Source organism: Cornus florida, unplaced genomic scaffold, assembly GCF_030987335.1.
Source record: "Cornus florida cultivar Cherokee Brave unplaced genomic scaffold, ASM3098733v1 CherokeeBrave_3.0.0_Hap2_Chr11, whole genome shotgun sequence".
In the NCBI taxonomy this organism is placed as follows: Eukaryota; Viridiplantae; Streptophyta; class Magnoliopsida; order Cornales; family Cornaceae; genus Cornus; species Cornus florida.
The window spans coordinates 16809113-16822770 of record NW_026775581.1 but is presented as its reverse complement, the minus strand read 5'-3'; the positions used below and the strand labels follow the sequence as shown (position 1 = coordinate 16822770).

At 35.1% G+C, this 13658-nt stretch overlaps 1 protein-coding gene across 1 annotated transcript; it reads right to left on the bottom strand.

Annotated features, from left to right (window-relative positions):
• Positions 1-89: 89 nt before the first annotated feature.
• On the bottom strand, positions 90-8497 carry LOC132283413 (uncharacterized). The gene is made up of 4 exons (XM_059785356.1): positions 7855-8497; positions 4513-4593; positions 989-1128; positions 90-890 (listed from the first exon to the last, which is right to left on the bottom strand). The coding sequence occupies exons 1-4, from the start codon at positions 8167-8169 to the stop codon at positions 611-613; spliced, it is 816 nt and encodes a 271-aa protein (XP_059641339.1). The 5' UTR covers positions 8170-8497; the 3' UTR covers positions 90-610.
• Positions 8498-13658: the final 5161 nt, after the last annotated feature.

The following is a 13658-nucleotide window of genomic DNA, read 5'->3' as shown; positions in this document are numbered from 1 at the left end:
CATTGTTGTATTTTCAATTTATGCTCTGTAATAATAAAATAAAAAAAACACAAACTAAAACAGGCACAGGATTGTGAGATATTGATGAATTTAAAGCTCCATTTAGCCTCAAAACTAGTTCAGGCCTCATGGTATTCATATCCGAACCTCCAAAAAATAACATGCAAACCTGCAATTAGCTTAGGAGACGCATACAAGTACAGTCTACAGAAACAAGTTCTTCAATGGTCAAGTAGTTTAGTAATCAAATCGTCCTTCCGAGTTTTATGCACCTTCTTGTATTTCCATTTGTATTTACAGAAGTAACAGAACTGGGGAAAACAAGGTCCTTATTCTTGACCACGGGATTTCATAACTATATAAACCGTGTAAAATTTTCAATCCGTCCATATTAAAAGCAGCAAGCGCTAAGACAGCTTACAGGCACAATTTGCTAGCTCCATCTGTAGATGGATGAGATTGGTGTAAAATAAAATGATATTTAGAGACCATACCCAGTGAATCGCAAGGCCGGGATATTACTTGGGACTGATGCTTCATTAAACATGTCTGCTCACAGCAATATCTGAATCTACTGCAGTTTGAAGACCAAACTTGTGCTATTGAGGTGTCACGAGTCATTGTAATGGTGGTGTTGAAGTGGGATATGCTCTGGTATGTCGGGAATATCTTTTGGGTTCATGGACATCATACACAAGCAGTGAGGGAGAAAAAAATAAATGCCTAGAAACACAAGAACTCCAAGATCAGCCTCTTCACCAATTGCTGGTCGACGGGGATCTACCAAGTATATCTGGCTAGCGCACCATAGACAGTACAGGCTTGCAATGATCAAAAAAAGTTTCATACTCTCATTTGATTTTTTCCTAATGGACTTCGAGGAATTCACCCTGCAAACAGATGAAAAGGAAACCAAAATATGTCAAGGACTACGCTTACCCCTGAAATAGAAGTAGATGAAAATTTGCTTGCAACTTCCGGAAAAAACCTGTTTATGTAAACAAAACCACCAATCAAGCAAGCGCACAGGATGCCAACTACAACAACTGCATCTGGGTTAATAGGCGCAGGGCCGTCCCACCAACCGGTACTCAATATCCAAGTATACATTGAAGACTGACCATTTTCCTGCACATTTAGAACATTATATATGGTCCACCAATTTGAAACAAGTGACAAAGAAAATTACATCAAGAAGCCAAAAAACAAAAAAATTTATGACTTGGGTTTTTTACAGAAAGGTTGTGGTCAGTGCCTTTTACTTCTTGTGGCAATTTTTTAACAAGGAACAACTTTCCTGAATATAGACAATTTATTGGTCATTAATTTGGAAATTAATGGAGCTCGACATAGATATTACCCTGTGACATCATTTCAGCAATTTGTCACATTTTTGGAACATTGATAGTTTTGGCATATTGAGAAAATTTCGACAATAATATCAGATCCCGTCAACTTCTTGATTCATCTCTGCTATTGTTTGCAAGGTTTTTGATGACAAATCTCAAACCGCATTCCATAAAAGAAGGAAAATAAGGTAAGAGTCGCCAACCCTTGCCTTTCTAAATGACACACTGCTGTCCATTGCTAGTGCTAGAGAGCACCCTTATACAGTTAGACATCAATTATTACTTGCACCACGCCAAAAATTAATTTGATATATACATATACACATAAATAATATTTTTGGTAGGATTTTTGTATATTTCCTATATTATGTATAATGTTAGATATCATATTCATATTAATAATATTTACTGTATTGTATTCAGTAGGAAAGTAATGTGTTTCATTGTCAAAATTATTAAGTAGATTATCAAGTGTATATCCCGCCTACACAGGATGCAATGGCGATGATAGGAGGGAGACCTAAGTTTCGGTAGCATTTGGCAAAGATTGGGTACTCACACTTCAAACCGTGACTACAAACTTTACATTTTGAACTTTTTACCATTGAACCAACTCACCAAGCAACGGCCTCCTCTTATAATTGAATTTATATTATACTTCTATTGTGTTTGAATAAAGAATTGTGTACAATATATATATATATAATAAATTTTGGTTAATAGTCTCGGCTGATGCTCAGATTTTCTCATTTGTCTAGAATTGAGGTTCGCGTATTTGAAGCAATATGTTCCTAATGACTCCCTAACTAAATTTCATCATGAAAAGCTCTGTGAAATCATTCGTTGTCAAGGTAAGTGCTCCTAAATTTTACATCATTAATCACAATTGTGAAAAACAGGTTAGTTGTGCAAGAAAGAAACTTGTTTGCCTGCTTTGACGAAAGAAATCACTCATGAAGCACAGAGAATTCTACAAAGATGTCATGTTTGTTTGGAGACCAACACTTCACCAACACTGCTGACGTGTCTATAAACTAAAACTAAATTATATTAGTTTGGAAACTTCATTGACACATCCCAAAGACTTCCCAATACAAGCCTTGTGTAGCACAAAACCTCTTAAGAGGAAGCATGTCCGACAATCAAGAAAATAAATGAACACAGCCTAAAATGTCAATCCTTTATTTATTTATTATTATTGTTATTTTTTTGGAGAATTAATATTACACACATGGCCATCACAAGTTAAGTATGCAATGGACACTTTTATAATATAAAAATATAATTGTAATGACAAAATACAATAAGAGTAGTTGTACATATAAAATAAAGTTCTTTAGAATAAAATATAATATTAATGAAGTTCTTTAGAATATATATATATATATACAAGTTTAACTTTTTTTTGGTAAGTGTAAATATATATAACTTCACCGTCCACAATATGAAAACACTATGGTCAACATTCTTTCACATTGATTCGCAATTGTGGACTGCCTACAATAATACAATCCCATTTCATTATCATTGCATTTCTAATGGGTATTCCTTACCTTCAAATTTATCAGCATCACAAATCAACGCCACATGTCAAAAGCACCTCTCAACATGACTAATTCTGTAGCCAAGCCACACTTCAATCCTTTTTTCCTCATGGATGACTGAAACAACAGAATGAACCCCACCCCCAGACCCCCTTAGTTCTCTATTGGCCATTTATCCACTAATTATATACGCTCAGGATTTTATATAATAACATTCCAAATAATATGCATCAATCCAGTGTATCTTGAAACCTTATTATACTAATGCATTTCACCATGATCTACATCAGTGTTCACCACGACTATTGTTTCCTCAAACTGCAATTAAGATTTTAACAAACAACAACATATTTTACAACCTTTTTCTCAGCATCTTCCTAAGAAGTTCATCAAATCAATTATGGATGGTAGCTTACATATGATCATGTAATCACATTCATACAAATTGCAGTACCCCTGCATATTTTTTTCTCATTTCAATAGATCTTTTTTATACTCTTTTACAAAAAAACTGTGATACCCAAGGTTGTATAATGTTTTTTTTTTTTTTTAATAGTAAAGTTGGGTGATAATGTGATTTTGCTGTCAATAAAAAATCTTTTCCTCTCCAAAAGTCCCAATCAATCACCTGTTATATTTGTAATATGTAAGCATCCCATGATTATGCGTTGTATGAGCCAAAATAACTTTCTGAAGTCCATTGAGGTCTAACCTATGCACTCAGCCACTATCTCAGGAAGTTGCATTTTCCTGATACATTGTATGCCAAGATTATGACTACACCTGTATATTTCTCTTTTTCTTATGTTATAGGCAGCACAAAACTCTCTCCATTTATTGGGCACTTCTTTTGAACAACTTGGTCAACAAAAGTTACTGTTTAAAAGCTGAATACAACCATTCTATTGGAATTAATTTGTCTTGAAGCAACTCATTCTTCATTTTTCTTATGGATTCTCCAAGTGCAAATAACTCGAGAATCCTAACCCTTAGATACCTACATAGTTTTAGTGAAATAAAATATAATAATGCTGGGAATTATACCCCTTCATTTTGGCACAGCGGAAGCAAGACATGAACAAGCACACATAATAACACCATATTAACGTGGTTCAGCCCCACCTGGCCTACATCCACGGAGAGAAGAAATTTCACCATAATGAATCAAGAAGAGAATATTCAATTGTAGAGAATGCCCACCCAATTACTGCATCTCTCTACTCTCACCTACTCTCTTCTCTTTTCACTCACTCCTTGATTCTGTTTTCTTCTCAGCCTTCTCCACACAACTCCCTCTCTATTTATTGAGAGTTCCCAACCCTAGCTTGGTGAACAAGTGATACAAAGTCTTTGGGCAAGGAACACAGTTACTTGGGGCTCAAGTATAATTACTTTGGGCGCAAGTCTAATAAAGCACTCTCAAACCACTACAATTCAAAACCTATCCCAATAAGAATTCGAAACATCCCCAACAAATAATAACTCACTTCTAGTTTTTCTTAGTTTCACAATATAAAAATTCATAAAACAAATAAAATTATTGAGGTCAATAAATACTAGTTAGGTATGCCATTTTGGATGAGTAATAAAATTTCAGCATACAAAGATCTAAATGTTACCTCAAACAAGTTATCTAAGAAAAAGTGTGTTAAAGAACCCGCCGACACCAACAAGAAGCATTGTCTCCTAGTAAGGGGCAGCTGCATCATAAAACCCAGCAATCAATGAGTGCTACATTTATCAATAATCAATCTTTCTGATATACCTTTAAAAATATGCTAAAAACAATATGAATCAAAACAAACCTTTGGATTATACCATATAAAATATATTCACTCAATGTAACACAAAGGAATTGCAATAACAAGATATTACCGACAACAAAACATACTTTCATCAAAGTTTCATACAAGTGTTATTACATTGTATGAGAACGATAACCCTAAGGCCATAATCATCATGGGGAGAGGCTCCATTAGTCAGTTAAAAGGAGTTGGCCTAATATATTTAATAAGGAATGAGCGAACTCTAAAATTGTTACAATGCTTTGATGAACCAAAGAAATGGGCGGTTACCTCATATTATGATGACTTTCCATTCCATTTAATGCATATCTAGTGCAAGAGAATTAGAAGACATATATATATAAGGGGAGAGAGAGAGAGTCGTTTTAAGAATCAATTTTTTTTCTGGAGAAAATATTCAGTTTTATTGCACTCAACCCAACCCAAGAGAGTGAAGTTTTTCATAATTTAAATAATCTTGGGAAGGGGCAAAGAGCACTTAAGGGCACTGCCATGAGGGACAGGCATAGCCACAGAGAATCAATATACATAAACATATCCAGAAGAACATCAATGGAGTTTCCTAAACAAGTCTACTTGTAAGATCATCAGGACACCTTTCACATGACTTTAATTCCAGAGATTCATTTTACCAATTATATGATTTCACCGACTCAATTACAAACTTGAACACGAACAACCAGTTCTCCCTAGCCTCAATAGGTGAATGAAGGATAAAGGGAATCAAGTGATTATATATAGATATATATGTATGTATAATGTAAGATTTGGAGGTGCAAAGAAACAAAGTGCAGATGCAGAGAAAGGAGGGTACTTAAAATTGTTGATATTAATCCCAGGGCTCCTAACTATAGACAAATGAAGTGATTTTTTGGTTTAACGGTGGACAATGGTTCTCAGTGATCCAAAGGTGGAGGCTAAGATAGAGCTCACAAGCCCTTATCATCATCATATCAATCTAAACACTAATTGGTACCTTCAGAATCTAATCAAAACTAATGGGTAATCAAAAGCGAGAAGAGTCATTAATATATCTAAAATAGAGCAGACTTGATGAAAAAGCTGATCAGATTTTAGAGTCATTAATATACCTCAAACTTTTATTCCCAAGAAAATTGTTCTAATTATCCTTTTGGAGGAATAGCAAAATATATATTTTATTAAACTGTTCCATCTTTAAAAGATTAATTTCCTCCCACGGTTCATTGAACCTAATAAGAAAATGCTATTTCAAGTGCCGGCAAAACCAAATCCTTACAGTAATCCAACCACTAAGTTTTCTTCATGGAAAATGATACTACACAAGCAAGTCTACATGTCCAAACAATAGGATGTCTTAGAGAGGATGTAATCTCATACCTTCACTCATGTGTGCTTTCAGGAATTAATGCCAAATAAATGGCACAAAATGGGTGTCATACAATGCCGGACAATACTTGGGTCCTCCCCTAGGAGGATGAAGTTCATCCTCCAACTGATGTGGTCCAATGAAATTAAAACACATGTCTAAAAAATTTTAAATGCTTAAAAATGGGTATTATCCATTTTTTATGGGTCAAATACATATATATATTATTTTTCATGAATCACGATTCTGTTCTCTTAGGAGTCCACTTTTCTCTCTCTCTTCCCCTCTCACTTTCTTCCTCTCTCTCAACACACGACGCAATTCTCCATCTGAGAAAAACAAAAACAAAAACGAAATGCTACTCCAAAATGAAACAACTCAATTGAGTGTCTTTGAATTTTTTTTTTTTTTTTTTACAAATTTGGGACAATGACTTGAGCCATTACCGCTTTGGGCTGTAGAAGAAATAGACTCTCGAGGTGTCAAAGCAATAGCTAATTTGTAAGCACTTCGAAGTTCGAACTGAAAAGGACCTTGTTAGTAGTTTGTCTTCACCACCCTGTTCCCTAAGTGGGATTTGAAGAATCAAATCAGCATCTCTTTGGTTAAAGGTTTGATGAATTAGGTGGATGTTCCATTGAATGGGGTCTAAAATATCAGGTCTTTCACATAATTGATGATGCAGTGATCGTGCAAATATAAAATTTGAATACACCTACTTCAAGAATATGAACAATCTAAATGCAAAACATTGCCGGGTTAACGGAAGAGAAGAACGAAAATTAGGGTTTTACAAATGGGAGTTGTGATTCAGAAGAAAGAAAAAAAACACGGTTTAACCCGTACAAAATAGGTAATGCCCATCTTTAAGTTTTTTGGACGTGTTTTAATTTGATTAGACCACATCAAATGGGAGGATGAACTTCATCCTCCTAGGGGAAGACCCAAGCAATGCCAATGCATGCATGTAGAGAACTAACCAAATAAAGCATCAATAATGAAAAATTTTATTATCTAATACTCTGAATTCTTACAGAGCAACCAAATGATCTAATCATGCCCGGTCAATGACTAGTTAGATGCAAAACAGTCACCGGTGGGCACAATTGTATATCATTAATCAAGGCACTCAATCATCGAGTGAGAACACGTTAAAAAATGCATAACATGGCCTATAAACTTCAAGATTCTTTATTAAGGGAGGTGTGTTAAACATACCGTGGAATTAACATGTAGTATCACTTAATGTTTTTGTTTATCTTGCATTTCAAACGAGTCTATTTCCATTGCCGAAGCAAAATGTTGTGGAATGGAAAAATCTTACAATTGAGTTTCCACGGAATGTCCACAAGGTTCTAGGTTCAAATGGAATGGAATTGTGTTCTTCAAATGCATATGTATTCCTAAGCAAAACAATGACCTATGAAACAAAACAGGGCTCCCCATCTATTACATCCAATTTAAATCAACAGCTTCTCCCCTACCAAACTTTTTTTATAATTTCACGAGATAAAGAACAGCAAAATATAAAACACTTGTTTCTCCATTCAAGGGAATACAAAAATTTCGTTTTTCAGATAGTCCAAATAACCAATTCAGGGGATCCTAACCAGACCACACCGCATTCCAAATAGCAAATATGAAATCCTAACCAGATATTCCTAAATTTAGCTCAAATAACACAACCCAAAAGACCCAATTCATCATTTCAAAAGCCCAATCAAAGAAATCAGATAAGAATGAACAAAACCAATACAGGAACAAATCAAACAATACTATACTCATATCCATGTGGCTCAAACACTCACCCCAGAAAAGGAATCAAGAAACCCTTTTTGGAGTAGAACCCGAGAGAACCAACAGTAAAAAAGGGACAGAGGATACCCAAGAATCAAGATGTAGTACAAGTGATGGTGAATAAGCTCTTCAATAAGGGACCCCAAATCATCACCCAGCTCGAAGGTCGAAGTCAGCCACTCGGAGAATGAGCCCAGGTCCGGACCCATGAAGGCATTGAGGGCGTAGATGATGCAGTGCTGAGGGCTGAACCGGCCGTTGGACATGGTCGTCAGGGCTTGGCCCGTGCCCAGTGCATAGAGCATGTGCGGACCTGGGCCTGGCATGGCTGCGGCGAATTTCGCACCCCCAGCACCCCTCTTGCCCCTGAACTGGCGGTTCTAGGGCGGCGATCGGCGATGATCGGCGGCGATGCACAGAGGGTTGAATCAAAGAAGCTGACTAGCTGGTGAGCTTACTTGGTCTTAGCGACTCTATCTGTTGGTTGTATATATACATACATACATATATATATATATATATATTCATCTACATTTGTATATACAGCGATTGGTCATTACCTCAAGATTTAGGGCTGCGAACAGATCTAAATTGGATCTGATATTGGTGAAATAAATTCGATCAGATAAATTCAAGAGAATTATAGGATTTTAGATAATTTATACGTTTTTACGTATTGTTACTGTTGTTAGTGTGTATATCTGATATATCTATAATTTTTGTATATTATTTATATAAGGAAATTATGTGATAAAGCCGTGTCCCCTTTACAGGTAAAGTAGTTTCATTAATAAACTTACTCTATATAAGTTTAAATTGATTAATGAAAATTTATAGTTTCAGTTCATTAGTTTACATAGCAACCAAATTTAATTGTCTCATTTGAATCACAAAACTCTTAGTACTAAATATGTAATATGAGATTAATTCAATCTAATGTTAGATTAATATAATGGGAAAAATCAAATAAAGGCCTACCCAATACGTAGTATGTCTTTGGACCAAAATGCCTTCTTTGGACCAAAGCTGTAGTTTAGACCAAAATGCCTTCCTTGGACCAAAGCTGTAGTTTGGTGTATCTTCCTTTAAAAAAAAAAAAAAAAAAACGGAAAAGAAAAAAAAGGTTGAATGACAGTGACAGTCTCTAAAAATTTGCCTTTATTACATCTAGATACAACTTGTTAGCCCGTGGTGTCTACAATACAACTCGTTAATACTAACAAAGCCTGCGGTGTACTCAATTTGACTCAGAAATGACAGTTTAACTGCTTAAATTACAAATTTACCCTTTCCAACTAATTTGAATGGACCAAAATAATTTTTTTTTTTTTTTTTTTTTTTTTTTTTTTGTAAATGGACTAATAATATTTTGTATATTTTTCCATTTGACTAGACTTGTATATGAATATTTAGTTTACTATTTAAGAAAAAAAAAATTAATTTACATACTATATGAATTCATTTTTTAAATGTTGAAATATAAAAATATGCAATTACGCTATTTGAAAAATATGTAATTATGCTAATTGAAAATTATGTAATTAAATTTTATGCATTTACATAATATAAATTTTATTTTTAAAATTTTGAATATGTCAACCCTTAATTTAATTTTAATATTTCATGTTAATTATATTGAGATTAAATTTGTAAATTTTGTAATTTACAAATATGTATATGATATTCAAAAATTATTATATATTCATATAATATATGTTACCATTTAATATAATTATGTATATATATATATATATATATATATATCACCATTTCACCTGTTATCACCATTGATCTCAGTATTATAGCTCAACCTACTATAGCTAACTACGCATCCACTGCATATACGCGTCCTAACCAACGAGTCTGAGACTCAAGCTCATCTCATGGTATCATAAATATATATTTAAAGTCCATTCAAATCCATCCATAGGAACTCCAATAAATCGTTCAGCTTATTCAGCTGCACAGACTTATATAAGGAATCCAATAAGTCGTTCAGTTTATTCAACTGCACAGACTTAAATATAAGGAGAATTATGTTTTTATAATTCGTGCCCTTCTTCCCAAAATAGGTAGGACTGAGTATTCTGAATCAGTCTGTCCCCAGTATGCCACCGTCCCATACCGGTGCATACAATCCACAAAATCTATATAACTGATAGAACATGTAAAACTGTTCACCAATTTAAAATCCATAAGGCAGGAATTAGCATTTTAAGCTAAACCATACCTATTATACCACCGTCCTATACCCGTGCATATAATCCTCCGTATCCAGGTAAATTACAAGGCATAAATAATAAGCGCGTAATTTATAGTCCAAAACCAACCATCCACATCGTTGCAGAATAGTATTTAGTATTTCAACAACTTAAAACAAAAACCATGTAAATTACAGACTATGAATGATAGTACAGCAATTTAAAATCCAAAACCAATATCCAATTAATTGCAGAAGATTTTTAAATGTTTCAGCAATTTAAATCCAAGCGTTAAACCATATAATTGTAAGAAGCAATTAATAATTCAGCAACTAACATCCAGAGAATGCATAGATCACCTCTAATATACCGATGATTCTATCATGCATTTAGAATAAATTCTATAATCATATTATAGTCCAATAAATTACTAAATTAATTTAAGCAATTTAATTCCTTCCATCCAACAACAGGGTACTAAGTTGTATACTTATATTCTGTTTTATCGTTTAGCCAGAGCCATGCACTATGCCCTAAGTCCAATCTATTAATTTAAAAGACTTAACTATGCTTTTAAACTTAATTTAGAATCATTATATAACACCTTAAATTGTCACATTAAAACTAGACAATTAATTTCCTTCCAGCCGTTAACCGACGCGTAGGGGTTGAATAGCACACTATTAATTCCATTAATATAAAGAGGGTATTTTATGCCATTCAAGACCTTAATTACATCTTAGAATAATTATTGAAAACCCCCATTAATGTTTCAAAACTGTTCATGAACCCAAGTGCTCCAACAGTAAAGTTTTTACGCCTTAAAAATAAATCAAAAATGAATTTTAGAAAAGAGCCTGCTCAAAGTTTCTAAGGAGCAGGCTCTTAGAGCCTTTTTTTTATGCATGGAGCCGGCTCCATGGATCCTTGGAGCCGGCTCTATGGTTGGTGGGAGACGTCTCTCTCCTCCGTGAAGCCGTCTCTTTCCCCCTCTGCAAGCTTCAATCCGTTCCTGCTCTGTTTCAATCCGTTCTCTTCATCTCTGGTCTATTCCTAACACTCAATTGGTATTTAAATCTGATCTTGGGAGTTTAATTAACATCCAGTAGCATCCCATTAGTTTGTTACAATATTTGAAATCAATTGCAGAGATTTAAACAAAGCCATTAAACTAAGATGATTAAATTACAATACTGAAACTAATTGGTAGGATCAGTTCTAATCCATCCCCTCTGTCCTTCATTACCCCTGAACTTAGGAGTCCTATAACATCCCATTAACATCCCCATAGTTTGTTTACAGTAAACAAAAACAAGTACAGTACACCAAATACAATAAAACTATCATGCTTTAAAGAACGGAACTGGAAACAGTCATGCAAAAATTATATCAGTTTTAATTTCCACACAAACATACCATTAATATAGCATACAATAATATGAAGTTCCAGTTAATGATTTGTTAAATCCTAGAGGCTACCTAGGTGCACAGAACACAAGCCAGAGGGAAGAAGGAAGATCAGAACTTGCCTCTGTAATTGTTGGTCTGCTTTCCTCTGTTCTGGCCACACTGAAATACTGCTTAGCCTCCCATTACTTCTGTTCTTCCCTTCTCCTAGGTCTGACCTTGAAGCTTCAGTCGAAAAGCTCACAAACTTGCTCTGTTCTCTCAAAACCTCACTCTGTATCTCTCTGTGTTTTGATACTTGAATAGGGTTCTCCAACCCTTCCTTCAGATTATAACTGTGACACCCCCAACATTTTCCACGCATAAGTTGATTAGGCTTATACACGAAAACGAGGGATATCAAAAAACAATTGGCAATATACAAGCATGGAATACAAAATGATGATAATAAAAGAATTTAGACAGGAAAGGAACACTAAATAATACAACATCCATCCATCCTTTATTTAAATACAGTACTCCATTACAACTTGGAAATCCTATGTCAAGGATCCCTAAATATATACCTGAGAGTTCAACGTCAAAAGTAAATAAAAACTGAAACTGAAGTAATACGTAAAACTTCTACCCTAAACTGGATCGTAAGAGTAAATGAGTTCGGATGGTGGTCCCACACTGCTAACCTCAACCTTGGAACGGGTACTGATCATATCCTGAAATAACAACAATGGTGGGTCAACCCCACGAGCAAGTCCTCTCTACTATGACCCAACTCAGAGAATCAAATAAATTTATCATTATATCCGGATGAATACTATATCTGTATACATCCTAAGGGAACTATCCAATGTATAACATGACCTCAACCAGAATAGACGGTGATCACTTAGACTCACACTAGGTGGTTAAGTGTCGCCTTTCCCTACCCGGGAAATCAGCTATTATACATGATGCACGGTACTGACAACACAGACTATAACGAACTACACAGTGATAACACCTCTCAAAGTACTGATGAATATACTGAGCATATAAATTAGGCAATACATGCCAATAATATTACTAAATATACTGAGCATGTCAATTAGGCAACACATGCCAATAATATTAAACCATATACCCCGACAGCCACACATCTGTCTATCGCAACGAATGCATAAGGTATAAATGAGTCCAAACTTATTAGCCAGCTCATATGGTTCTATATGACAACACATCCATATAATATAAATGTGACATAATTAAACAGTCCATTTATTTCCTGAAATGCACACAGCATAATAATCATGGTGTATATATCATTTAGCAGTATAAACATCCCATAAGATATCATGGATAATTTATATGACTAAAACCATGGCATTATTTAATTTAACAGTAATGTTTGATGCCATTTAATAAGATATTAACACTATTTATATTTAACAATGTCATTAAATAAATCACATTAATAACCGTACTGTAAACGAGCCAATAAATGCTTAGAAAAGATTAATCGGCCATAAGAATAATTACCGGGTATTAAAATAATAATTTCGTGGCCCGTTAAACCCGTAAATACCAACACAGTACCTAAAAATCCACGTTTAAGGTTCTGGAATTTACAAAGCAGTCCCTAGGGGTAGTCTGGACTTTTCCAGTAACTGTAGGGGTCCCTCACGCGCCCCCACGCGCCTCCCAGAGCTTCCCACACGCGCCGCCACTTTTCTCACACGCGCACACGCTTACACGCGCCTTCACGCGCGTCTAGAACCTCCCACGCGCGCGCACGCGCTGCCACGCGCGCACTAATGCATCCTGATGACGCAGCACTTGCTGATTCGTTGGTTGCATGGTCTTGCTATGGGCGCGCTACACTGGATGAATCTACCTAATCCAAAGGTTCTTGATCCGGGTGTACTGCAGTAACATGGACTGCGATGCACCGGATCAATCAGACTCTACCAATGGCCAGGATGCACGCGCGCACTAACCTACAATGCGCCGCATCACACTGGATCACTCCGGTCATCTTCTTCACTGCCGGTGGCCGGAAACCTCGCCGGAGGCTCGCCGGAAATTGCAGAAAAGCCCCGGAAAAATCTAGAAAATTCTAGAAAAATCCCTAAAGCCTTATTTAATTATTTTCAGCCATTATAAATTTCATAGGATATTAAATAAATATATACCGTCCTATATAATTAAAATTTCATTAATTTAATAAACTA

Coding starts and splice junctions, on each gene's coding strand:
- LOC132283413 (XM_059785356.1), bottom strand. CDS start 8,169: ATGCCAGGCCCAGGTCCGCACATGCTCTATGCACTGGGCACGGGCCAA. Junction 1,129..4,512: donor TCTTAGATAACTTGTTTGAG/GTAACATTTAGA, acceptor CTAAATGTGCAG/GAAAATGGTCAGTCTTCAAT. Junction 891..988: donor GGTTTTGTTTACATAAACAG/GTTTTTTCCGGA, acceptor ATCTGTTTGCAG/GGTGAATTCCTCGAAGTCCA.